Genomic DNA, 27,801 nt, shown 5'->3' with positions numbered 1-27,801 from the left:
AATGACAGGAACATAAAGAAGGAAGGGGAGCAATCAAAAAGTAGTTGAAAATGGAAGGCCTGTGGGAAAATTAGAATGAGAAATTGTGGGGATTGGCTGAAATTACAGAGATGAATTCAGGGCATGGGGCAAACTGCAGAAGGAACAGGATTCCTTGCAGTTCTTCTGAAGGAAGGACACAGACCTGTTGGAGGGCTGACCCACCCCATGAGCTGTATCTGCCCTGCTCAGCCTGCATCAGGACTGTCTGCAGGCCCTGCCACACCACTGAGCACTCTGGCATTAGTGTGCTGAAATTCAGGAACCCGTTTTTTTTTCCCAGCCTAACACGACAGAAATATTATTTTTAATACTGTATAAGGCAAAGGGAGACATTACAGAGAGGGAGGGAAGGCTGGAAGGAGTCACTGCTCTCCGCTTGGAGAGATTTGTTTTGCACTGTATTTTCTGCCTTGATTTAATAGTGAGTTGGCTCCTTCCAGCAACTAGGCAGGGGAGGAGGGACGGGAATATGTTCCCAGTCTTTGGCCAAGAGTGTCCCAGGGCGTCCCGGGCGTGACCTCTTCAATGTTTGTTTTTCTTTCCCTACAACTGACCCAGATGCAGGGATTTGAGACTCGGGCCCTCCTGGCCCGTTGAACATTTGCCCCCTCTGGTACAGCATGTGACAGTCGCATGAACCAGGCTGGGAACAGTACCTGGAACTGTTTTTCTCTGCAGCAGACTGTCTGGCCCGGTTGCTTTGCAGGAAGCCAAAAGCCGTGCGGAAAACGCTGGGAGCGCAGTGCCACCCAGTGGGGATGGGGACAGGGATGGATGGAGCCGCAGCCGCGGGAGGGGAAAAGGCCTTCCAGGCACAACAGGCACCCGGCACACAACAAAGGAAAGGGAAACTACGGTTTGGCCTGTTTTATTTAGAAAACTGCCGCAGTGAATGTTCCGTGGAAACAAATTAGCGTTCATTTACATTTGCAGCCTGTGCAGTCTCTTTCTTGGGAATGACAGCAAGGTTTGCAAACTGAGATGGATTTTTTTTTTTTGGTGATGCAGAACTGAAAAATCAAGAAAATATCTTCAAACAAACAAACAAACAAACTGGTTCACACTTAATCTAATGTGCCAAACACTGGGAGAAAACCAGCACAATTCCAAAAGCAACTTCTCTTTTTTCACTTGTAGGTATTGCAAATCCAACTTCTCACAATAAATAGTTGACCAAACTCTGGGACCAAACTGAGCCAGTTCAAGCACATTCCAGGGTAGATAGAGCTGGGAAGTAAAATTCCCACCTACATTTCTTTGCCTGATTCGAGGTATTGTGTTGGCAGGAGTAAACTGCAGCTGGTCCCTTCATTTTTCTCTGGAGGGAAGGAATTAAGATAACTTAAGGATATAATGTACAGAGGAAACACAAGGACTGAGCATATATACAGATAACTCCCAGAGGAGCTGTGGTGGTGCTCCCATCCATTGCTCCCCAGCTCAAACCCACCCTCACTGCAGTCTGTGCCAGGAGGCACTGGGTTCCTGCGGGTCAGACAGAAACTGCCCCGGGCACGATCTTACGGATGGGTGTGTAAGACTTCCTGAGGGTAACGCTGCCGTGGTGAGACACCCCCCGGGGCAGGACACACTCTTCTGTCAGCTTCTGAGTTTCAGGGTCCCAGCAGAGCACTGTTGCAATGACTTCGTTCTTTTCATCTCGGCCGCCGGTGATGAACAGCTTGTTGTTGCAAGGAGAAATGCCACAGCTGGCTCTCTCGTGGGTGAACTGAGTCACCAGGCACCATGTGTCCTCCTGGGGGCTGTAGGAGTACAGAGCTTTCATTGCCCCACCTGGGAAGGAAATGGATATTGGTTGGCACTGGCCATTCCTGTAAGGGATTTTAATTCAACCATCCACTTCAACAAGACTCTTCCAGACATTTGTAAGAATGGTTTGTGCCCCAAAGCCAAGAAAAAACAAGGTCACAGGATCCTTTATTGTTTTGAAAGCCTGATCTGCAGAAGGCTACTTATTGCTCATAAGGCTGTGGAATTTAGGGCCAGAACAAACTGCTGTGATCCTTCAGTGTGACCACAGTGCACCTAGCAACAGATCTTTCTCATACCTGCTGCTCCAGCTAAGGACACAGCTTTGGAAAAATGCTATTTTGTTTAAAAGAGCTTAGATCACGGAGGACCAGCTGTGGTAAACGATCTCTGTTAGAAATGGGAACAGGATTTTTCCATTCATTCCTCTGTCCATCAGTCCTCCTTCTTCCAGGAACTGGCTGCTTTCAAAAACCCTTCCTTGTTTAGAGTTTGTCAGACTGAATCAATAATCTTTCCAGGGCTTGGTTAAACAGAGAGTGACCTTCAGTTTCTCTGTGTTTTCCAAAACTGAAGTTATTAATGATTCTTAGTAAAGGTTCTTAGTGCACCTTTTCAATCTTGCAGTGTCATTTGCTCTTGAAAAAATGGTCAATACCTCAATTCTCATGAAAGGCTATGAAAATATATTCCTTCCTGAGATTACCAGCAGTTAGACGGTTCTTATTCTGAAATTTGCAGGCACTGAATGTGTATTCTCTATTAGCTGTACAGAATCACAGAGCTGTTAGGGTTGGAAGAGACCTCTGGAGATTATCCAGTCCAACCTCTCTGCAAAGGCAGGGTCACCTGGAGCAGGTTACACTCGAATGCATCCAGGGAGGTTTGGAATGTCTCCAGTGAGGGAGACTCCACAGCCTCACTGGGCAGCTGTTCCCAGTGCTCTGCAACCCTCAACATAAAGAAGTTTTTCCTCAGGCTGAGGTGGAACTTCTGTTGTATTTATGCTCATTGTTCCTTGTCCTGTCCCTGGCCACCTCTGCAAAGAGTCTGGCACTGTCCTTCTGGATAGGGAAACCTTAAAGCCGTGGTCTTATTGATGAGGTGCAACAATGCCTGGCATCTTCCCTGCTGGCAAAGTGAGCATTTATCTGTGGTACTTTTAATAGATGCTGAGTTTGACAATACTAGTGCAGTACCTGAGGGGTGATCAAGTCATCCAGAGGTGACCTAATTGGAACAGACTGAAAGCAGACATTGTTAGTTGGTAATTCATCAGTCTGGGTAATTTGATTGCTTTGGATGCAGTAACCAAATGCTCTTTTATCTTTTAAACTTCAGGTGGGGCTGATTTCTATCCAGTTGGAGTAGATTTGTTTCTCAGGTAGATAAACTAGAGATTTACTAGTGGATGTTGCTGGCTGAAAGATGCTGAATGAATGTGACTGGAGTATCATGTCCATTTTATCAGGAGTTATATCAGCTAGCCCATAAGTCATGTGCCTTCTCTCTGTCATCCTGTACAAACAGGGTGAGGTCAGCTCCAGGGCTGAGGACAAGCATGAGGTATTTATGTACACAAAAGGGGTGTGTGTGTATATATGTGCACACACATGCAGATTATAAATCTCCCTCCAGAGCACCATTAATTATTTGGTGAATACTCCAGCTCTATGCCAGCTCTCAGCACCATATTGATTACATTGAAATTTCCTGCACCAAGGCTGAGGGAGGGAGGGGAAGGGAAACTTTTCAGAGCTCCTGTTTTGGAAACAAATGTTCTTTCCTTTTGGTTTTCCCAGTACCACCTGGAGATGTGTGTAGGCTCCCTCCTACCCCCATACTTCAGCTCAAACTCTTGTTCTTCCGTTTTTTCTTTCAGTTCTGGTGATTGACTGAACCCCAAGTGCAATCTAGTGAAGAGCTCTGGGTCTTTCGGTCTCAGTGGCTCTGCTCCTCTGACCTGCTCCTAATACTCTTATCTCTGCATAAATCCTGTATGCAGTGGGTTGTGTAATGCCCCTGGAGAGGACAGAGGACATGATGTAGCCATGAGATCATGCCCTTGCCACTATGAACACATCTTTGGATGGCTTTAAGCTGTCTCTGGGCTAGCTCCAGCTTTCTGAGATAGCTGCCATGCTAACAGGGATTTTGACTTGGTGACCTTTGCCTACTGTTTGTGAACATCCTGAATTCCCACCCCTCGCTAAGCTCACTGGGAAGAGTCCTCTGATTGCACTCCGTGTGGGTGAAACTCACAGAAGCACAGGACCAAGCCCTGCTGGGTGCAGACAGGGAGAGCCACTGGTGCTGCACTTACCCACCACGTAGATGTGGTCCCTGAAGCTGGCAGCATTGATGCACTTGGCCTCCACGGGCATGGCAGCCCTCAGGCTCCAGGTGTTGGTGGCCGGGTCGTAGCACTGCGTCTTGTCCGTGGCCAGCTTCCCATTGGGGCCCCCCCCAATCACGTACAGCCTCTTCTTGTAGCTGGCTGCTGCAAAGGAGCTGACATTGACCATCAGGGGAGCAGCCTGGGGACCAAGGAGAATCATTAGTAACCATGTGAAGCAGTCAGACTGATGCCCATGGGGAGCATTCAAATGGGAATTTCGTTTTTTAACAGCTGAACTGTTATGTAAATCTAGAGCAAACAGACTGCATTGCTAACCCTGTTCCTTCCAAACTTCAGGAACTTCAAGAAATCAATGTAGTTTAAGTTTCTAGCATGGGGAGGGAGCCTGCAGAATTTCAAGTCAGGCGTCCCTTTTTAAGAAGGGTTCAGAAGATGATGTTTCTAAGGATAAAGGAAAAGTATGTTTCAGCTTTTTCTTAATACTGCAAAAACCCTTAATAAAAATGTGCTCGGTTCAAATGCTGAAATTAAAATTACTTTATCAATAATTCAAAAGCTAGGAAATATCAGAAATGCCAAAAATCTTCTTTACATGTTTCCATGCATTGCAAAAAAGCACAAGAAATTTGTTTATACTGATCTTGCTACTTGCAGCTGTGATTGTTAGTCATCCACATTGCTTTGTATAATCCAGAGACAATGGGTTGTATCTGCTATTATGATGACTAATCTCATTACTGTCATGGATTAATTGGTTGCCTAATTCTCTCCTCTCATTGCTTGAAGTACAGTGAGTAGAACTGGGGTGGAGGGGGGAATGGGTTTAATCCTGTTTACCTTCAAACCTGTACTTTCACTTTAATGTATAACCCATACCATATATAAGGCACAGCTTGATAGACACATTTTGTGTACATATAAAATGTGTCAGAGCAGTAGTTTTCAGCCTGTGCTCTGGATCATGCATACTACATTCTTACTCCTTGATTTATGAACTGCTAGCTTTAAAAGCCAACTAAAAAATTGAAAGTTAGGAGGAATCACAGGAAATGATTGGCTGGCAATCTGGGGACTTTTACCTTCTAAAGGATATGCATTTCCATAGGAAAAAAAATAGGGTTTTAAAGACCAGAAATACTTAAAAGAATTATACAAGATAATTTTGATGAATTCAAGCCCTAAGATTTTCTAAATAAAATATTTCTAAATAATTAAAATGTTACATGCTGCAGCCTCTTACCTCTGACCAGCAGTTATGAAAGGGATCATATGCTTCCATGCTGTTGATTCTCTGCATGCCATCAAAGCCCCCAATGACATACACTTTGCCACCCAACACTGCCATTTTATGTCTCCAGCGCCCAATGTTGAGATACTCAATTTGTATCCATTTGTTGATGGAGGCATTGTATTTCCAGACATCATGCTTTGTTTCTTTGCCACCTGTAGTGTACATGACATGTGTAAATACCATAGCATAGCTTGTATTTACTTAAAAACTCCAGTAGGCTTAAAATTAAGTGTGTTCTCTCACAATGGAAGGTAAATCATTATTGTTGATTGTTAACTGGTCCTGTTACAACAGAAGAAAATTTCTGCATTTAGAAATGTATAAGTTTCATTAATAAGTTATAAGAAATTATAAGTTTACTTAATAGTGAAGGAAACTGAACAATTTCTACAGCCAAATATTCAGTGAAGATAAATCACTGTTCCTCACTTTACCAGACCACAACCACTTTCATTTTAATACTGAGTGCACAACCAACCACACAGCAAGGTAACATACAGGAGATTTTTGTGAACACCAGGGCTTTGCAGAACTGCTGCAAAGGGACAAACAAACAAATGTGATTTAAGTAAGTAGTGGAGGATGCTGCAGCTGGTAGTGCCAAATCCCTTAAAGACAGGCATACACTGGAAAACTGCCAGGTTGTGCAGGGCAGATCCCGCCAGCTCTGTGGTTTGCATCATAAAGCAAAAGACCTGACTGAACTGCTACCAACAATAGTCCTGCAGGACTTGGAAATTTTACTATTCAACCCTTGGACCATATGGCTGGGATCTCATTTTTGTGCCTCTTCTTTTGGTCTCCTTCTCTACAGACTTGGGTAAGCTTCATATTTATAGCTTGACAATCAAAACTGGACCCTGCAAACTCATTCTAGAGTTGACCTGCAAGTGGATCTTTGCTTGTGCTAAAGCAGAGAGCAGTGTTTTAAACAAGAGCTGTTGTTTGCCTACAGTTTCTGGTGTGACTGTTATACAAACAGATCTAGTTAAGCCTGAAACCACATTTACAGACTGAGTAGCTTATTCCATCATCTGCAACCTGATTAAACATTTGCTTCACTGGTGAATATACTGAAAAGAGAATTCATATTCCATTGAGAAAATGTCTGCCTTCATTGGTATTCTGTAGTGCAGACAGATCACTGCAAACTGATGGAGCCTATCTCTGGGCCAAACAGCAGATTGAATGGGAGATAATTAGCATGCTAGAAAGAGTCGTTTGTAATGCTTTTGTCCCAGTATTTTTCACATGTATGTGGTGAATTTTATTTGCACTCAAATAGCTGAAGTGGCCAAAGGGCCTGAATGCAGCATTCATGGCTACAATGGGGCTGAGAGACTGCAGGTGTTCCCTTTACTCTCCCTTGAAATTTCCCTTTGACATGAGCTTGTGCTTTCCTCCACAGGCTGAAACCCATGTAGTAACTTGAGCTGGACCAGTGGGTGAATTTGCTGCACATCAGGGGACAGGGAGAGATTTGTGAGAGGATTGGAAGTTAATGTTTTTTCTGTTTTTCCTCTGGACAACAATTCTTTCTAATTTGAAGAGAAATTGTACCTAAATTAGTAAAAGCATCAGAATGGTGAATGATAATTCATGTCATTTTTGGTTATGCTGCAAATGTGGTGTTTCGGGCCATCCAGTCAAAGCACTGAAACAGTTTTGGGGAAATCATGATCTAACAGTTGTCATAATCTTGTGCAAAGGACTTTTCCTTTGCACAAGGAGCAGGGAAGACTCCAGACTGTACCAAGGTACAGAGGGAAATGAGCACATGGAAGGGGAGATGAAGTTAGGAAAAATGAAAGTCAAGTTAGAGGAGCTAAAGAAAGAAAACAAAAGTAGAAGGACATGCAGGAGGAAGCAGCTGTTTAATCAGGATTGAGACACTAATAATTGGTTTAGCTGAGAAAAACGTGCTAATGGCTTTGGTCCACTCAGCCTTTTATTTGTGTGCAAAGGGCAAAAAGGTGAAAGGCAATGAGGGAATGGAGAGAGGGACTCAGAGATATGAAAGTAAGCAGAGAAGGAAGAAAAAGAAGCTGTGAGAATGGAAGCAAAGGGAAAGCCAGCTTAGACTCACCACAGCAGAGAATGTGTTATCCTGGCCTGGAGGTAGCCTGGATAGAACATAAAATAAAAGTGGAGAAGAGAAATTGGAAAAGATATCAGGAATACAAGAATGCACTAAGCCTTGAAAAAGAGGGAAGGGTAACAAATTGAAGGCAAATGGAAAAAAGAGCTCAACTCAAGGGTGTGAAGCTGAGGGGAATATTCCCTAGTTGGAATGTTTGACTAAGGTTTCTCTGTACAGCTGCCTTTTAACAGAGGGGCTAATGCCAGAAACTCTCTATGGTGGACTGAAAGGAAAAACCTTCTTTATTTGTAGTTATGTAAGCAGTAATCTATTTCTCATCCCGGGATAAGAAAATGCTTTAATAAATGTTACATTGGAATGAAGTATCAAAAATATGTGGATTCCCAAAAGAAAGAATGCAATGGAAGATATTTGAATAAAGGCAGTGGACCACTATTCACACTTAAGCAAAGCATTCACGCTTTGGCCTACTCTCCTCCTTTCTACTCTTCTGTTTTGATGGAGTTTAGAATTTGGTGGGCAGTTTTGCAGAAAGGAATATTCTACCTATGAAGGCCCTGCTCTGTATCATGGTCTGTAATGTCACAGTGATGAAAAGCTTGCTGTCACTTTTCCTCTGGAAACAGAATAAGATCATCCAACTTGTTTTTTGACAGGCCATCAAAAGCAGCTGTCAAACTGGCTAACAGGCTTGATTTTAACATTTTGATTGTCAGAGTCAAATCTCTGTAGCTCTGGGATCAAACCCCTGTGTGGAGCTCAACTGTATTTGTGTGGGAAGTTAAATACATCTCCTGAAGCTCTTGGGATGATGAGCAGCACATGAGTTGTCCAGACCCACCCTGGGTGTCTGGAACATGGGATTTCATCTGGCTTTGACAGTTTATACTGCCAAGTTAATAACTGTGGGTGAGCAGGTCTAGAGCCCTCTGTGATGGCAGCTTTCAGGGGGCAGCCAAACATGAGTGACAGTTCCCTGCAGGTTCTTGACTGACTTTTGCAGAATGACTCAGATTCTGGCAGGATTTTGCTAATGCATGTGGAGCTTCAAATGAACTTGTCACGAGAAGATGCTGAAGCAATTTGTCATTTTATGTTTCGTAAACTGCTCCCAAGAACCCTCTTGTGACCTCAGTCACTGTTCAGGGTGCTGCACACATGTACCCATGCATATAGATGAGTGTTGTTTGAAAAGGAATCCTGTGCTCAAATCAGAGCTAGGCAGTGTCCTTACACATCCAGTGCTCTCTGGAGCATCTCCAAAGACAAAGCATTAAAGTACCTGTAATGCTTAATTTTTCTAAAGCTTAAATTTTCTCAAGCATGGTCTTGATAAAAGCTAGAAATAATAATGACAACACTTTGCTCCCCTCTTGAACTCCCAGTCAATGTCTTGTTCCTTACCTGATATGTAGACTTCATTTTTTAGAGTAATGCATGCAAACTCCACCCATTTTTTATTCTCATTCTCTGGCTCCTGCTCTGTGATTGGTAATTTTGCTACTTCCAGCCGGCTTCGCCTCAAAGGATCCAGGCAAGTCACTTCTGCTACAAACTTCTCATCTTTTGTACAGCCCCCTATGATCATAAACACCTCAGACTGGAACTCGTGCATCCTGGGCTTGGTCCTTTCTGTAATGATCTAAATGCAGTGAGACAGAGTGAGTAGCAGGGTACTTACACCTACAATTACACAAAGGCCAGGTGACCTTTTCTTTGCTTACCTGTTTTTCAAATCACAGCAGGCTTACATCAACTGAACCAATTAGCCAACCCTTTCTAAGTTGAAAGCCTGAAAAGCATCCTAGAAGCATTCAGTAGAGGCTACTGTATCCTTCTTTCAGCAGGATTTTTCCAACTCTGAACTTAGGTGCTTTTGCCTACCTACTAGGATCCTTTCAGATCCTTTTAGGAATTAGCAGGATGGTACCAAGAGCTATGCAGGTGAGCAGTAGTGACAAGGCTGGGTGCACGTCAGGTAGCTGAAAAGGACAGGTTTTATTTGGGTTGAGTGCAGGCAGGGTGGGGGGACCCCAAGGTTTCTGTATGCCTTGGGGAGCTCAGAGAGAGCAAAACTGCGGTTAGTGCTAGTAGAAAATAAGTGCTCTCATTATTTGTCCTGAAGAGGTATGTTAGTGTCAGAACAATAACAATTCTCAACTGTGGAGGGATTATTTTTATTTGTTTCTTTGTGTATAAGCTCTTACCTCAAGCCAAAATTAGAAGACTTATTTAAAGGCAGCACAGGCTGTGAAATGTGCTCAGCTCTAATTTACTGCCTGTTGGCTCAGTGTATTGACCAGGTCTTTGTTTCAGGGACACTGGAGAAGTTCATTTGCCAGGTAGATGCTCACCAGGAGCAAAGAACGCAAGGGGTGCTTGGAAACTTGTGTTCTCCTTGGAGGAAATGCTTGCAAACAAGACTCGCAGGTTAAATGCTGTGTCAGGAGGCAACTTGCTTCAAGTTTTACTTCTCTTTCCGCTTTTAACATTTCTATAAATTGGTATAATTTATCTGTATTTCAAAATATTATCTACACAGGCACGAATCTTGCATTTTGACTATGTCCAGAAAATGAATAAGCACATTTTTATAGAACGTGAGTGGCAGAACTTGCCAGCTTCCAGGACTCTGTTTGAACCTGCCTGCCACCATTGCCAGGCGTCAGCCCCGGGGGAGGGCAGCTGGCAGCGCGGCCTCCTGCGGCTGTCCCTTTGAAGATGAGTGTAATGCGTGTGCAGCCCGGGGCAACACTCCTTCATCTGTCCGCATGCACCTGACAGCGCTGCTCAGTGGGACAAGGCTTGTTCAGGGAGCTCCCTCCAGGCTGGCCGGCACTGCCCCAGCTCACCCAGCAGTGCCGAGCAGTCACCAGCACCAAGAGCGCTTGGTCTGTCCCCCCTCGCCGCGCCGGTGACACAGGTGACACAGGTGACACAGGTGACACATCCGCCGGGAGTGCTGGGCCCACAACGCCCTCCTGCCCTCCTGTGACTCCACTGAGGAGGGACACGTTTCCTCACACACTCAAGAACTTTGCTCCTGTTGTGAAATCTGACCTCTTGGTTGCTCTCCCCTCTCCCCCATATTCTGGCCAAGGAGATGTGACTGATACCTCACTTTCCAAAGGGAATGGAAGAACCTGAGATCCACTACAGCCTGCACTGAGCAGGCAGGACAGGACTCGACTGGGTGTCAGGATTAATCTGTCTCTTTGGGTGCAGGGACCTCTGCAAACAGCAGATGGGCAGTCCTCTCCTCGGCAAAGAGACTGTCTTCTTCACAGAAGGGAGAAGATTTCCTTTATGAAACATTTTCCCCATAAGTAACAGGGGAAGATGTTACATATTCGCATTTGAAAGAGTCATTACAGATTGTAGCATGGTTTGGTGGGAAAATTATTCCTCTTTTCTTAGGCTTGAAGTAATAGCTGAGAGGGTGAGGTGTCAGGGCTAACACCATTTGCCTTTTTACTAGGGAAGCTACCTGGGGTCTTCATTTAGCAGGAGTGTGTATGAAGGGTCAAGCTCAGATAAACAGGAAGCTGTGCACTTTGTTTTAAAACAACCCACCAAAATCTTCTGAACTGTCTCAGACAGCAGGAAAAATTCTGATGCTCATTTTGACTTTTCAGTAGCACCAGTTAGTGGAAATTCAGTGTGATTACCTTTTTCTGCCCCATGGCACTCAAAAATCAAATAGATAGCATAGAAGCATGAGACATTTACAAAGAGTGGCTAATACCTTCCTGTTTTACTCACCTCATTGCCTGACAGATGGTACATTCTTGCTTCTTGGAGCAAAGGAAAGACATCTGGACACTGTCTAATGAGTTGATCAGCTTCAACAGTCTCTACAAAATACCAAGGGTCCAAGAGGGGCAGCCGGACGTTCTCCAGCACGTAGGGCAGGAGGGAAAACCTTTCGGACTCCTTGTAACGCACCCAGCTCATCACGGTTTCGAACACCTGCGCCTCCTCCGTGACACAGAGCTCATCGCTCTTCAGCGTGCTGCACAGGATGTCTGCCGGCAGCTCCAGGAACTCCTCGTAGTTCAGGACCTGGGTGAAGTTCTGGATAATGTAGTTCTGTACCTGTTGTTTGAGGCTGTGCAGGGAGTGGGCATCAGCCAGCCTCAGGATGCCAACGCAGTTCTCCGGCTGCAGTGCTTCGGTGAGAAAATTGGCACAAGCATCTACCATGCGCAGGAACTGTGGGCAAAAAAAGCTTGTTTAAGCACAGAAGGGTTAATGAAAACTGTCACAGGGGAGTTGTGGAGCAACCAGCCATGCCCAATGCAGCAAAGAGCTGGGGGAGACAAGAATTGGATCATCTGAGCACAGGTATCTCCCAAGATCTGCAGTTTGAAATGAGAAATTCTTCCTCCCACTGCTTTTATTCCCTCTGCATCCAATTGCTCCTTTCCCCTCTTGCAGGATGCAAGACCTGTGACAGTTATGAATTTTATTTGTTTCACAAAAGGGTTTCCTACTATTCCCTTTTCCTCCATGACATCTCAAAGCACTGGCAATCATGGGGTTACAAAGAACAGATAAGGACCCCAGGCATCCAGTTTGCTTCCCCTGCTTCATCCTGCATGTCAGCTCAGACCAGCTAGAACAGTCTGGTTTTAGAGTGAAGGTGGCTCCACTGTCTGCATTTATGCTCCCACCATCAAAGTCCAAATGCATCTTGTGAGAGCAGTGGGAAATGAGCACTGAGGTCTGCGAGGTTTGGAGCAGTGTGCTGCCCCAGAAGGAAGGGGCAGCAGTCCCAGACTAGGGTGAGTGGCAGGAAGAGATTGACCATCAGCAATTCTTTTGAGATTTCTGACAGACAAGGCTTTCTGGCAAGAATCTGTTGTGGGGGATGCCTTCGGAGGGTCTAGTGACCTTTGTCATCACAATTGGCTGAAAAAAGATATTGATAGGCATTTTACACACAGAGTCTCCTTAACCAGAGAACTGGCTGTGTTTGCATTCAATAAGACATCACAACTACTCTCATAAATTTCCCTGGCAAAATAACCCCACCTGAGAGTCCCAAGTGCACATATTCAGGTGTCTGCAGGGTATTTCTGAAAACTGTGATCTGAGCTGGATTGCTGATGATTAGGATGATTCAGGAACTGACAACCAGTTTTGGGTAGAACTGATCAGTTACAGTGCTTCATCCTAATGGATTTCCCATCACCTCTGTGATTTCAGGTACAAATACTGCCACTGAACAGTGCAATAAAGATGGGTCAGAGCTAATGTTGTGCATTTCCATCTATGCTTTTTGGGTTGTTTTTCTGTCCAGTGTCAGCAAGCAAACCATTTTAACTCATGTTTTCTCACTGGGGAAAGTTGTGCAATAGTTATTGAGGGGCAAAGAGGAAGCAAAACATTTTTAAACACTGTAGTATGTAGATTTGTTTCAGTAATTAGGGTAGAATCTTCCAGACCCGTCAGTGTCGTGTTGACATATTTAGACTGTTTATCAGAGCTGAGCGATCGCAGACGCTGTGTACAGACTGCCTGGTTCCTGTTTTACATTTAGATGTGGTCAAAAGTTTAGAGAAACGCAACTGACTGATGAACGAGGCTATGTGAGGTCTCAGAATGTGTTGCTGCCACTGACATTATTTGTGATAAAAATATATCAGTGGCCCACGGTGGCACCGTGCCACACCTCGGTGGCACTGCGGCACCTGCCACATTCCCCTTGCCTGCTCTCAGGGCTCGCACGAGGTGAGCACTTTGAACTCACCTGGGCATTTCCTTGAGGATCTGAAAGGACTTTGCCACCAGGTAGGCTTCAGACCTGAGGCAGGTTAAGCATCAGCTTTATTAAGCTTATTAAACATAAGCATTCAAAGTTGTCAGTAATGAGCCACAAAAAAAACCCCAAACCTAGCATTTGCCAAGGTCATTCATCGAGTCATCTGTGAGTCTGGGAATAGACCCCAAAACAACGTTCTCACAGCCTGCAGCAAACCTCTGTAGAGTTCTCTAATTATTTATACATGGCTTGTTAGGAGTGGTGCTGAGGAGGTGACAGGGAGGCGCAGGTTGCTCTCACGGCCAGCAGGCCCCACTCCCTCACTGCAGGGCTGTTTGTGGCCAGGCAAATGCAGAACTGCAAGGTGTGGGTGTGAGAAACAGCCCTGCTGAGGGCTCCACCAGAGAGGCTGGGCTGCTTGGGAGCGAATCAAGGCAGGACTTTCCCTGGTTCTGCTCCTCATCTCTGCGCTGCACTGACTCCCCACTACTGCCTTCATTTAGACACTAAATTCCCCCCAAAACTCCCCCAAAACTTGCTGGGCATATGTCAGTCAGTCCCAGGAGAGCAGCTGGCTGACTCAAGAGAGTAGCAGAAGGAAGACAGTCCTGAGCCTGTGCTTCATCTGCTCTGATTATTCTGGCAGAGCTCTGAACTTTCCGCTTGTCCACTGAGTACCCCTCCTAATGCCAACCCAGGCACTGAAAAAGCCCTGTTCCCTGAGGACAGTTCCTTCAATAAGTTACTCCTTCTCCTAATACCCATTTGAATCCAGGTTCTCACTTGCTAGAGACATCCCATATGTTACTTGGCCTCCAGCTGGCTTTCACTCTGACTAGGAAAATTTGTTCTCCCCATATGAGTGTTTGCTTGTCTCCAATTCAGTGGTGGAGTGTAAGCAGTGCCAGCAGCCCTGCCTCCAGCTAGAGCCCCCAGAAAGGGAAGGGAATGGGGACTGAAAGGTCTCTCATTCATAATCTCTCTCTGTGGGGCCAGACCCTGCACCCTGCAGGGGGTGACCCTCGGCTGTGGCTGCTGGGACAACACGTCCTGCCCCGGCTCAGCGGTGACACCTGCGCCCCAGGGAGCCCCGGCCAGAGCCAGCGGAGGGGCACAGCGCCCTGCAGGGCTGCTCCCCGGGGAATGGAAGCGATCTGAACCAGCCAGAGCCAGCGGAGGGGCACAGCGCCCTGCAGGGCTGCTCCCCGGGCAATGGAGGTGATCTGAGCCTCGGCCAGAGCCAGCTGAGGGGCACAGCCCCCTGCAGGGCTGCTCCCCGGGCAATGGAGGCGATCCGTGCCCCGGCCAGAGCCAGCTGAGGGGCACAGCGCCCTGCAGGGCTGCTCCCCGGGCAATGGAGGTGATCCGTGCCCCGGCCAGAGCCAGCTGAGGGGCACAGCGCCCTGCAGGGCTGCTCCCCGGGCAATGGAGGCGATCCGTGCCCCGGCCAGAGCCAGCTGAGGGGCACAGCGCCCTGCAGGGCTGCTCCCCGGGGAATGGAGGCGATCCGTGCCCCGGCCAGAGCCAGCTGAGGGGCACAGCGCCCTGCAGGGCTGCTCCCTGGGGAATGGAGGCGATCCGTGCCCCGGCCAGAGCCAGCTGAGGGGCACAGTCCCTCTTCAGGGCTGCTCCCCGGGGAACGGAGGCGATCTGAGCCCCGGCCAGAGCCAGCTGAGGGGCACAGAGCCCTGCAGGGCTGCTCCCCGGGGAGTGGAGGCGATCTGAGCCCACCGGCCCTCCTCCCAGCCCTGTGCCCTGAAGGCCTTTGGTAGCAGACGGTGCCCTCCTGTCCAGCGTGGCCTGCAGCTGGCACCCTGGCTCTGCCCTGCCCAGCGGCCTCAGGATGGCTGTCAGGTATTTCCCTTAGAGTGTCGTGCTCATGTAAAGTGGATTAACCCAGGGATGAGGGGTGCTTTGGGGTCAGTCCGGGCCATCGGGCTGGTGGTACTTCGGCCGTGCCCTGAGGGCAGAGCAGCTCGGGGCATCCTCCACTGTTCCCACTGCACCTGGCATTACACGGCAGTGGGCATCACAGCCTTTGGTGACAACACAGTTTCTTTTCCATCTGCTCAGAAACCTGCTTCCTTCTCACCATTTCTCTGCTTCCACCACCACAGTTTTTTGGCCCCTCACCCAAACCCTGCTGAGGGAACGGGTAATACAGAGGTTCCTGGGGGGGCAGGAGCAGTGTAGACAGGTCTGGAGGTTGTTGCTGAGTTCTGGTGAGGGAAGCAGGGCTCCCTGCCATGGCCCTGGGAAGCAGCTGGGATCCTGACCCTTCCCAGAGATGAAAGGACAAGCAGCTCTGCAGTGTGGGTGGCAGAGGCTGCTGGGCAGGATCCAGGGTGGGCACCAACCTTGCAAGTGCAGTGGCTGGGCAGTCACCAGCCCAGACAGAGGAGGTGACTATTGAACTCGTGTTGCAACTGTGCTTTAGGTGGAAAAAATTTGTCTGGCTCACTTGAGGGTGAGGCTTAGCTGTTCAGCTGTTCCAAACCCTTCACCTGCTTCCCCCACCGTGGCAGGGACGCCTGCCCGCTCCAAACAGCCCTCCACCTCTTCTTACTGTCAGTTTTGACTGCATTTGGTCAAAACTTACTAGAAGGGGGTAAAGAAAGGCAAAATTACATAAAACTTTTTCAAAAAGACTTTCTAGAGAAAAGGAGATAATTTACATTGGAATATCTATACTGCAATATCTAGAACTGTGCAAGGTATTTCTTCTTTGGTTTTTTGCCAAGTCCCCAAGGTTAAAAAGTGGCTCTGCCACAAGTTCTTGCTAAGTCAGATAAAAAGATTCAATTTGGAATTTGGATTTCTCACATGTCACTAATTTGAAAGAATTTATAGAACAAAAAATGTTAAAATAAATTGCAGAAATTATCTTTTCAGCTGTTGATATATCTAAATGAAACATTTGACTCTTTCAACTCTGTTCTTCAGCATAAATAGCGTGGACAAGCTGGCAGAACTCTACTTCTGTCAGTTTGATATAGTAGATTATTAAAGATTTAGTAGTTACTAAATCTTTTTTGCACAAAACACATTTACAGCCCAAACCCTGACATTATAAATGTGAGGACTTATAAATTTATAATGAGGCCTTATAAAACTTGATAGTATCCAAGACAACCACTATTTTTAGCTGAATATTCCTGGTCTTCTAGGTTTATCTACTTTTTTCTAGTTTACTATTCTTACTTATGGTACCCTCACAATTTTATCATTATTCTAACAGAGTTTGATGGTTTTCTTAAAGAACCATCCTTGGGAATCAAATTTAATCCTAATTTTCCTGAAAAATAGGGAAGATACATGAAAAAAACCCCATAACTTTATACTTTTGATGGTACCAGAAGGAAAAAAAAAGGCAAAAAAAGCTGAGAAATGATCCTAAGGAAAAAAGGCTCAAAAGAAAACAAAAACAAGATAGAAAATGTCCTGAAAATGAACCAAATGTAGCCACTTAATGCTATCAGTTGGTAGTCTTGGTGCATGGAAAATGCACTGCAGGCCCAGGTGACATTAAAGTTACCTTTGTGAAATTTTTCCTAATATCTGATCCAGACTTCCCTTGGTACAAGTTGAGATAATTTCCTCTTGTCCTATCACTTCTTAATTGGGAGAAGGGCCTGATCCCCACCTGGCTACAACCTCCTGTCAGGGAGTTGAAGAGAGCAATATGGTACCCCCTGAGGATACCCTATTTGGGTCGTTCTTTTTAATAGGGTCCTCCTTTTCTCCAAACTGAGCACCCCCAGCTCTCTAAGCAGTTCCTCACAGGACTTCTGTCCAAAAAAAAAACCAGAGTTCCAGAACTGCAGAGCAAAATTTCCATGTAAGATTCGAGAGTCTGAATTCCCTCATGAACCGCGATGGTCACAGGGCTGGGTGTTTCTTGCCTTCCCTAATGAGAAGAATGGACACACACACACATTGGCACTTGGCAGGTTATGTTGGTTACAATTTGTTTGCAATTTGCAGCATGGGACCAGACACTGCAATTTGGTAGACCTCACAGGTGATTTACAGGACACGTGAATACCTCGTGGACCAAAGGCTGAGTAACACTGCCCAACTCCGGCCTCCCACAAGTCCCAGGCCATGACTAAAACCTTTTACATCATGACTTCTACAAAGGAGGATGCTAACTTTGGCTGGCAAGCCTCCATCTCAAGGCAGGGGAGACAGAGAGGCAAAGTAACTTCCTGCTCTGGCCAGCCATGCCAGCTGCTGCCCACTAACCCTTCTGACTGGCCTTCACTGACCTGAAATTTGGGGAGCACTGCCAGGCAGGCAGAACATGGGAGCAGCTCTTGGAGGCACAGTCAGGCTCTTTTTCTGTTTGCATGGCTCTCAGCACAGCAAAATTCCAGTACGTGGCTGCCACTGCCATTTTTAACCTTAATGTAAGTAACTATGAAGCAAAATGCTTCCAGAACCCATGAAATCAGAGAAGTTTGCAGCATGCTAACCAGGGTAAGACATGGTATTGCCAGAACAGAGAGATTGGGTCAGTGCATCTGAGTTATCTGTACCTGAAAGAGGCTGGCAGCTTCCAAGACTTTCTGTACATTTTGCTTTGTTATGAGCATCTTGCTGGTGTAAGTGTAGTCCAAGAGTATATTCATGGTTTCTGCATCAACTCCTTTTAGTATGATCTTCTCCTCATATTTCTCTCTTAAATCATTGCAGAACATGGCCCTGGAAAGAAAGACATTTATCTTTTACTGCATTCCAGTCAGGATGAGGCAGTCTGAAAACATTGGGCTATTTAGATTTCAACACACAATACTCTGATTGCTTCATATTTTATGCAATTACTCCTGTTGAAAAGAAACAATAAAATATCTTTTTGTTGCTCTTCTACCTCTGTACTCAAGAGTTTGATAAGGCATACACACATGATGGATTCTTCTCTGCTGTCCTCTAGAGCAGACCTGGGGCTCCATGGCAGCAAAAGGAATTAACACCAGTGGTGGAGCAGGGGAGAATGGCTTATGGATTTTCTTCTAATTTAGAGTCCAACTTTTATTCTGGTAAATTTTGGGATTGTAAAGTTGGTAGCTCTTGGCTAGAGAAGAAATTGAATTTGCATGAATTGGAACTACTGTTAGGCAGAAAGTGTAGTGATTTCATACATGTAGATAGCAACTCTTCTTTGGTGGATAATACTGCATCTGAAAGGTGACCACCAGACATACCTTTTCACCTAGACATACCTTTGGCACTAGGCAGATATTTCATGTGGGGTATAAATCAGAAATTCTCTAAGGGCTGTTTAATCCATTTTGCATTGTGACAACTGCAAAACAAACACACATCTTCCTCTGCATTTTCAATTCATAGATTTAAATATTTCTTCCAATGCTTTTTGCTTTTATTTAGGATTTTGATCAGCCCCTTCTTGTTCACTGCATTCAGAGAACGAGATGTCACATCATTTGGAATCTGTCTCAACAGATCAGAATTACATGAGTCCACTTGTAACTGCATTGGTGAAAAACATGTGCAGATCTAAAGTGTAATTAGAAGCACTCTTTACCCTGCATTCCAAGCCCTTCTTTATTAGTCATACACAATGTTGACAGGACAATGCAAGCTGGGAAATGGCTAGAGGTCCCAAGTCTTAGGCCATGCTTTTCTTGTAAAAGAAGTGCCTGAATTAAGCTGTCTGATTGACACATCTTACTGGAACCAAGACATAAACAGATTTTATTGCAAAGCAGTTAGGCACGATGAATGGCAAATGGATGGAAGATACCAGCTGCTACTTGCTCAAAGAACTACCTGTTCCTTACCTCAGCAGAAATTTTATAGCAAGGTCTTAGTTACCTCAGTGTGCAAAACTGCCTCTGGATAGAGAGGCTTAACTTTTGAGCAGGAATATATCGAAGGCATTTAGACAAACGCTCCTTAACTTTGGTGACCACGAGACTGGAATTCATTTAGCTTCTCTCCCTCTGGCACTGTCAAATAATGTAAGAGGGGAGGATGTGTGGGCAGGTGGCCATGTGAAAACAGCAGCCCTCAGTTCCCACTTCTCCCTGGGAATGGGCTTAAGCACGGAGAGGGAGGCTGGCACAGCAGAGCTGTTTCAGTCGTGCGGGATTGACGGGCGCCGGATGTTTCATCTGAATGAGAAACAGGCCCATGGAGGGTGCAGGTGGTGTCTGCTCTTCTTCCTTTCATCTCTTAAGCTGGTGACTCCAGACTTGTATTGACCCATCTCTATTGGGGAGGTGAGAGTCTCACTTCTGTCCCACAGACCAGAGTGTTTGCTGGGGTCAGTCAGAGATAGCCAGGGTGACACTTGTGCAAGGCTGCTCAGAAACCAGCCTCAGCATTCTGCTGGTGGCTGTGCACAGGGGTCTGGTCAAAGTGCTTTGGCCTATCTGTCTCCTAATCTTTGTAATTGGTTTAGAGCTGCCATCCACTCCCAATTTCGTAGGGTATGGATTGATGTAACGTGGCTGTGAGCTGCAGACATCACACCTCTAAAGCACGGTGCTCTCCCACCAGTTCTCTGCTCTAGATCATGGCAGGGCTGAATTGGGCAGTGCTGCACAGGAAAGCTGACTCCTGTGGCCTTCCTTCTGCCCAAATGGAGTGGCACTTGTTCCCACCCTGTGTGCTGGCAGGGGGAATACCTGACACCACTTAGGCTGATCAGGCTGAGCTTCTCTCTTAGGGATTAAAATGCTGCCTCTGAATCTTTCTGAACTTACCCTCAGGAAGCTCTAAATCCTTCAGATGTGGCTACAAATTCCATTGTGTGTTTCCCTGGGTTTTGTCCCTGTGTAATTCTAAACTGCACCTTTAAACCAACAGGTACTCCAAGAAATGCACATCTGAATTGAGGGCCCAGTGCCAAATTTAGATACCCAAAACCGGGTAATTTTAGAAAAAATTCTAAATTTTTTCTAATTTAAAATTAGAGACATTACAGTAAAATGAATGAGGGGTTGGAATTTCATGAAGCACTTTTTAAGCATCCTCCCACACTGGAATGCTTGTGCTTGGAATGATGAACCTGACTTCAAACAACCATGCTGGAGCTCGAGGATGCTCTGGAAAATGGCTTCAACCTCTCCCAGCCCCATTCTCCCACTACTCTTGGGCAGTGCAGCATTAAAGAACTACAGTTCCACCTTAGTCAGCTGGCATTTCTCTTCTCTGCTTTGTTATCATCACGGAGGTAAATGGAGAAATAATGTTTTTATGTCTACGGGTGCAGGACGTCACAAGAATCAGTCTATCCAGTCTCCAGCAGTGCTGAAGAAGGCCTAGAAGGGGTTAGCTTTGTTTAAGTGTGTTCCAGTCAGCTGCTGTGGGTTGCCCACACTGTGGCACCCAACCTTCAGGAAGGGCTTGTGTAACATGCAGGGGAATGAAGCCCATGAGTCACTGGGTCCCTTTGCCTTGCTCCTGTGCATGGCTGTTAGAGGTCCTGTCATAGCATGGAAAGTACTCACAGGAACAGTGGGATTTAAGGATTCCTTCTTTCTCTGGGGCCATGCAGCCTCTAGAGAATTATGGCAAGATGAATGAAGGCTTCTTGTGAGCAGCAGAACCAGCAAAGCTCAGTTCCCTGCAGACTTACGTCCTTCTTTCCCTCCTCACAGTAACCTCAGCTTCCCCTTCCTGAGCCCTCCATTCTCCCTCCTTATTCCTCTCACACACTTCAGGGTCCCTCCCAGGAGCTCAGCTCTGCACTGGCTGTGCAGTGTGGTTGTTCTGGGCACTGTGTGCTGGCTGGCCAGGACACCCTGCTCATTACCCTGCAGACCACCAAGGGTGCCAGCCCAGCATCTCTCCTCTCCTAGCTGCAGATTTCCATCAAATTCAGGGAACTTCAGGTTCAAGATTTCCATCCTGTGTCAAATGTGATTGAAACTAACCCAAAGAGTCATGACAAGAGGCACTGGCAGACAGTGAGATGTAATAAATCTCAGCTCTGTAGGAAGCCAAGCCAAAAAGAAGTGCCCAGAGGGGCAGACCCTGCACACATGTTTCTTGGGATGGGATGACTTCCAGCCAGGTATCCCCTCTCCTTCCAAGGGACAGTCTGTAGCTTGGGAAAAGCTCAGTGGAAAGCTGGCCAACAGCTGTTCTCATAAAACTGTCTTGCCTGGTTTTAACTAGGAAATCCTTCTGATTGCAGCATCTTTACTTATAGTGAAATTGGGGTTTTTTGTCAAAGTATCATTATGATAATTTTGATTTTAATTTGTGCATCTGCTGTCCATTATGCACACAATGCTGGTAAGAAATATTTGGGCATCTCCACTTTTAGCTGTATATTTTCTCATGTGCAACAAATGTAGTCTCTCTGTAGAAATAATACCTGTCTCCAAATATTCACAGACACAATCTCTATTCTAGATTAGAAAAGCAGAACTGTTCTGGCACTACCAGCAAAGCTTACCAGACTCCATTAAAATTAGCTTTCTGCTCATGTCACAAGTGGTCACAGGTCCTTTTTTCTCGTGTTTCCTCTGTAGCTGTTCAGTCATCTGACCACTTTAGCAGTAAAAGAAAGAAAGAAAAAAATCCCAGCCATGCAAATGTGACAGTCTAAATGATATTGTCTAAATGATAATGGAAAATCTGTGCTAAAACTGATACCAAGTTCCTCTGTGTGTCTAAAATTTGTTCTTGTTGGCCAGTAATCTCAGATAGAATATCTAAAAATTCAAGCAGACCAGAAGGAGACAGTGAAGTGGCAAAATTGCTTTCAAGGAGATATTTCCCATTGCAACCGATTTCCAGATGGAAAATTCCTTCTCTTTCCTCCTCAACAATTTAATGCAATATATATTTTTACCCCAGAATGGTAATAGGAAAAATTAGCAAATTACAGAAACCCACTCCTATTTCAATAAAAATACCCTGCTATCTGAATTCCTCTTTGCCCAGGTCCCAACGGGACAAAACAAGTGGCTAAAGATATTTGGTCAAAACACTCTTTTCTCATGCACTTGTCTGCCAATATTCTGTCTTCCTTTGCATGCCTCCAGCAGACTTTTTGAGTGCTGGTATCAGAACTCCAGCAAATCCACAACTTGGCACCTGCCTTATTTAAGTCTCCAACTTTAAAAAAGCTGAAAGACATAAGGAATTAGAGGCTCACTGTGAATTTGCAGACTTCAACGCCCAGTTTGCACTCCTTGGAGACCTACAGTTCAAGTCTAAAAAGCAAAATAAGTGTATTGGTTTTGTTTGTTACAAACCTTACCTGAAATAATTGCTTGCTGCAGCAAGGACCACTCGGTGACAGGAGAATTCCCTGCTGTCCACGCACAGGATGACGTCTGTGAGGGAATTTTCAAGGCGAAGGTTCTCAAGGCCATTCTGGAGCACCAGAGAGAGACCTGTATCGTCAAACTTGACCTTTTCACCGCTCGACACTTCCACCAGGTCCCCCATTTTCGTCGAACACTCATTGTTCAAAGAGATCTCGGGCTCCTCAGAGCTCTTCTCCAGCGTGTCCCCCATTTTCTGGGCAGCCCCGTCTCATTCTGTTGGTGCTTCGATCTAAAAAGAGCTCCTCAGCTTTGGGCAAATCACACTGCAGAAGTTGGGCGGATTTCCTGTCCAGAGGTCTCTGCTTATCTGTAGCTGTCACACACACATAACAGGAAGCCTTGCACTTTCTCATCCTGTTAACACAAACAAAGGGTGGGTTTTTTTCAGTGATTTTCAGGCAGTATCAGCTTGTTTAGAAAGGCCTTAAGATGCCTCTGGATGTGAGAAGATTACAAGTGACAGGGACAGCCTGCTTCCCACCCTCAAGCCAGTGCCTTGCTGTTATCTGCTGGTTGTATTGATAGGTGCACCACATGCCTATCAAGCACTCCCGGTGGACTGGGCAGCTCAGAAAAAAAGCAAAATATTTTATATTTCTTTTTCCAGGTATGTGATTATTGATAACTGAGCTGGTTTGGGGTTTGGGTTTGTTTTTTAATAATAAGCTTGCATATTCAGAAAGCCCTCCAAGTGCATGTTTCTGTCCCTCATGACTTGTTAGCTGGCAGCCATTGCACGGCTTTTCCTTAGGGCTAAACAGACACAACTCTCTCAAGGACATGGACCAGCCTCAAAGATCTCACAGCTGATGGTCTTCAGGCTGCACTGCTGGGCACAGGGATGTGGTCCATGCCCTGCCATCAGCTCTGACTAGCAGTGACAGCTCAGGGAGAGAGCCTGGGGAGCAGTGTACCCATGCTCATTCCCACCATCCTCACTGGTGGGCATAGCCTGAGGCACAGCTGCATCTGACTTGTCCCCAGGACAGACACGTGGTGGGACCAAGGCTGCACATCTGGCAGTGGGGACACTGCAGGGCAGCTCTGGGGTTGAGCCTGCAGCATGACAGGAGCACCCAGAGCACAGTGCTGAAGGTTTTGCTGTCACCTAAGGGTGGACCAGATCTACTTGGACATCACCAAGATGAGAACCTGATCCAAGTGAATTAATAAGCAACACAGCCTAATGAGAGTGACAGGGAAATCCCTGGCTTGCTTAGGAAATTCTCACACTGGGAAGTAGAAAAGCACACCTCTATCTCCCCCTGAGAGGAATGTAGGACCCAGTCCTCACCTTGGTAGCTTGAGTGCTAACCAACCTTAACATTGTGATAATTACTTCTAGGAATCCTTGTTTGGCCAATCCACAGGTTCTTATTGTGTGTTTGGTTTCCTCTTTTGCCTCCAGCTTGAAAAGCTGAGCTCACAGTATTATGGGAAGCTTGGCTTCCCCCCCTTCCAGAAGGCGGTGAAAGCAGGGTCTGAGAGAGTCAGATTGGAAGATGAAGAGGAAGGAAAGCAAAAAATATCCTGCCTGTTTTCCTCTACCTCCTTGTAATGGGGTTTTCTTCATTTTGTGTGGTCTGTGCAGCCCTTCGGCTTTTTCCTTTCCCAGCTGATTTAAATGTATTTCTGCTGCCTTTTGTGCTAAATTTTGCTAATGAATGCTTCCTTTTCTAAAGCCAGTCCCTTCTTTCCCAAATACTCCTGTAGGAATACAATAAGAAAATTAAGGAAACCACTCAAAAGTACTAGGTGTGCTTTTAAAAATCACAATACTTTATCCCTATTTTGGGCTAGGTTCTCCTTGTTTATCATCATGACTTCTGACCTTTGGGAATTCATCTTATCAGGCTTTTCTCTGACGGTGAGAAGCTTCACATTGAGCTTATCCATTAAAGTGAAAGCTGAGATTCCACAGCGATCACTCGATTCCAGCTGCTGAAGCTTTAAGCAAAGCATTAATAATTGTGAAATTGAAGTAAGTCAGTGTTGGCTGTGAATGCTGGGAACGGAAACCCTGCAGTAACTAGGTCGATGGCTGTGGTATTGTCAGTAACTGCACTGCAGGAAGGACCTCGGCAGCTCAAGGAATCAAATGTTGACTATTAGTAACAGTGATCGTTATCCACAGTCTGTCTCCTTCTGTGCCATTGCTAACCCATATGGTGTATTTTTAACCCCTATTTTTTTTTTCTTGACAAGGACCTCCTCTCCTTTATTCAGTTACCATGGTGTTGTGGTTTAACCCAGCTAGCAGTCCAGCCCCAGGCAGCTTGCTCACTCCCCCATCTGTGGGACCAGGGAGAGAACTGAGAGGACAAAAGATGGAGAACTCATGGGTTGAGATAAAGAGAGTTTAATGATGGTTAAATCATTAAGGAAGAATGAAAATCTGTGCCCTCTGTGCCCCACATTGGTCTGCCTTGTATTCAGAGACCCCCTTGCTCAGGGCGTCTCTGCAAATGTAGTAACTAGTTTCATTCTTTGGACTAGCATGAAGACAATGCTGAGGTGAGTGCTGTGTCTTTGCAGGTATGAGGGAACAACAAACCCAGCAACCAGGCAGCTGCTCTCCTGAGGTGCTCTGTGGCCCAAGACTGCAGTAGCAACATGTTATTTAATCCTGGGGTAAATCCAGCTTGTTACCTCATGGTAGAAGCTTCCAGATACATTCTTCTATTTGGCCTTTAGAGACTTGTTCTGTCTGCACTTCCATACTGTTTTCAGTAAAGAATTACCTGCTAGCTGAATGAACACTGAACTGGTAAGAGCTGAAGGCTTGTCCGTTCATGACTTGTTTGTCTATTGTCTTTACCTTAAGAATACTGAATTGACCTGTGTATACTCTGTATCAGCTTGAGAGAACTGGCTAACTGGCTGGAATTACTGTGTCAATAATGTATATCCCTCACTTGTGTCATAGCAAGTTTACACAGCTCTGTAACATCACAGGCTGCTGCTGGTACCAATGAATCTCTGCACAGAACATTTGAGCTGAGTTCAGAGGCTGCTTTCCATCCTGCCACGGCTTCCTCACCTCTGTGTCTTCTCTTCCCCCTTGACCACGCTCCCTGTTTAAATGTTGTTCTGTAGCCAACACCAGCCCATTTTCAACTGTCTGTTCCTGAATCCAGGATCTCATCACTGTGGCATTTCAGCACTGTAAAGTTTGACCTCGACAGATGAATCTGCCTGGACTAGACAGGAGTCCTGGTTCCCATCTTGCAAAGTGAAAGATTCAGTCGGTCCCAGGAAAAAGTCGTGGACTTGGGGCCATGACTAAGAGGAGGGACGGAAGAATTCACACCCACCAACAACGGATCAAGAGCAAGGAGCTGAGGCATTCTGTAAACAAAGGCAGAAACATAGGAACCTGTTTCTGACAGTTCTTGTTACTTGTTTTGCTTCCCACATCCTTGTACTTTAGCTAACAGAGCCTCAGGGACCAGATGAGTCTGAGAGGAGCCAGCTATGAAATGTGAGAGTGTGTGGCTGCCTCAAGGAAGAGGCCAGATAAAGACTGGCAGGAGGTTTTCTGGAGTGAGAAAGACGATGCTCAGCCGTCCTGGTATCACGATGGGATCCAGAAACTTCCTACTCTAAGTACTGAGGAGGTTGCTGAACTTGCAGATGGCAATGAGTTTGTATTTCTGACCTAGAGCTCATACAAAGTTGTCCTTGTTCTTTGTCTTCTTCCTCTTATTCCAGACCACGTCCGTTTTGCTGCCACAAGTGATACTCCAAGTCTGTGTGTTCTGTGACCAAGTGGCTTCTGTTCCAGGCTATTCCCCTTCTTGCACTCCAGACAGCTTTCAAAGCTGAAGCCACCCAACAACGTGTTGACAACTCTGTCTCCAGGCCTCACCATGCTTCCTGAGGGCTGTGGAAGGCAGTGTTCCTTCCTCTGAGAGAGCCTTTTTACAGGTGCTGGCCTCCAAAAGGGCAAGGACACAACAGCAGAAGAAAGGTCTTGACAAGGTTTGGACTTCTTCAAGTAGAAAAACACTGCAATTGCTTTCACTGTGCATCCCAACAAGCACTGCAGAAAACACCTCAGAGCACAGAGGCCATGCTGGGTAGCAGAGACAGTTCCTTGGTGTGGGAGCAGGGGTGGGAACTGCAGCTGGACACGTATCAGGGCTCATCTTACCATCAGCTGTTTTCTGGCACAGTGCAAAGCAAGATAGCTGAGGCCTGAGATAATCTTGTCAACCCTGGAAAGTTGCTGGATTTTTGTCTGTGTTTTCAGTACATTGGGATAATGATCACTAGCTAAAAATAGCACGTTCTTAATTTAGCTATGGGGGAACAAATGAGATTTCAGTTTTTGAAAATACATACAGAACTTTTGGATCAGATTTTCTGTAAACTGCAAACTGGAATCTTTGTTTCATTGCAGCTTACTTCCTCTGCTGAACCAGCACCACCTTCCATTTCAAAAACTACTGCTTGACACTTCTCATATCCCTCCCTCAGGGCAGCTGCACTTGTTCAAAGTCAGCAAACAATGGTGATTTTGTGAAGCTGGCCTGTCTCATACCCTCACTTCTGAAAATTACCTCTTTATTTAGAGAGGATTGCAGTGCTACCCTGCTGTGTTGCATTTATTAGCTGTCCATCTTTTGCTCTCAGTGTGTTTTTGCCTGCATTTTAAGTCACTGGGATGTTTCTAGAAAAACTGCTGCTTCCATGTATTGTTTTCTTGGGAATAGTCAGGCATTGTGCTAACAATCCAGATGAGTGACTCCAAACCACTCTTTCACCTTGTATTACAGAGAGCTCCCAGCTGACCAAGCTGTAAATGCCAAATGATTTGTGTTCAGTATCTGAAGTCTGGTTGTTATATTGCTCCCACGTGTGCTACAGGCTATGGAGGTCACCCTGATGTATGGATGGGCCAGTTCCCAACAATCTTTGATCCCCTGCTCATTAGCTTTTAAGGGAGTGGTGGAGGAAGGCTGCTATTTAAATAAGTGTTTGCTCTATTTGAAGCAGCTGAATTGCAGTCTGGGGGTGCAGTGTGGTCACTCCCAAAGAGGCAGGCAGAGCAAGCTGAGACATCACTCAGCACTGTGCTTTAAGATTTTATAGCCCAAGATGAGATGCATCCAAATGAAACTGGAAGGGCTGAGGCCAGGAATGTGGCTGTAGGTCGAAGAAATG

At 45.9% G+C, this 27,801-nt stretch overlaps 1 protein-coding gene across 1 annotated transcript; it reads right to left on the bottom strand.

Annotated features, from left to right (window-relative positions):
* Window positions 1-913: 913 nt before the first annotated feature.
* Window positions 914-22,842, bottom strand: KLHL6 (kelch like family member 6). The gene is made up of 7 exons (XM_084212530.1): window positions 22,566-22,842; window positions 17,866-18,031; window positions 11,326-11,775; window positions 8,968-9,205; window positions 5,412-5,614; window positions 4,136-4,349; window positions 914-1,836 (listed from the first exon to the last, which is right to left on the bottom strand). The coding sequence occupies exons 1-7, from the start codon at window positions 22,823-22,825 to the stop codon at window positions 1,535-1,537; spliced, it is 1,833 nt and encodes a 610-aa protein (XP_084068656.1). The 5' UTR covers window positions 22,826-22,842; the 3' UTR covers window positions 914-1,534.
* Between the last annotated feature and the right edge of the window lie 4,959 nt (window positions 22,843-27,801).

The sequence above is a fragment of the Fringilla coelebs genome (assembly GCF_963513975.1).
Source record: "Fringilla coelebs genome assembly, chromosome: 10".
In the NCBI taxonomy this organism is placed as follows: Eukaryota; Metazoa; Chordata; class Aves; order Passeriformes; family Fringillidae; genus Fringilla; species Fringilla coelebs.
The sequence above is the reverse complement of the archived record's forward strand: the minus strand, read 5'-3'. Positions and strand labels throughout refer to the sequence as shown.

Bases quoted from the DNA above. Each gene is read 5' to 3' on its own strand.
- KLHL6 (XM_084212530.1), bottom strand. From the start codon at position 22,825: ATGGGGGACACGCTGGAGAAGAGCTCTGAGGAGCCCGAGATCTCTTTG. The intron at 5,615-8,967 runs GTAAGGAACAAG...TGTACACTACAG, and splicing joins AAATGAAGTCTACATATCAG to GTGGCAAAGAAACAAAGCAT. The intron at 1,837-4,135 runs GTAAGTGCAGCA...TTTCCTTCCCAG, and splicing joins GGACCACATCTACGTGGTGG to GTGGGGCAATGAAAGCTCTG.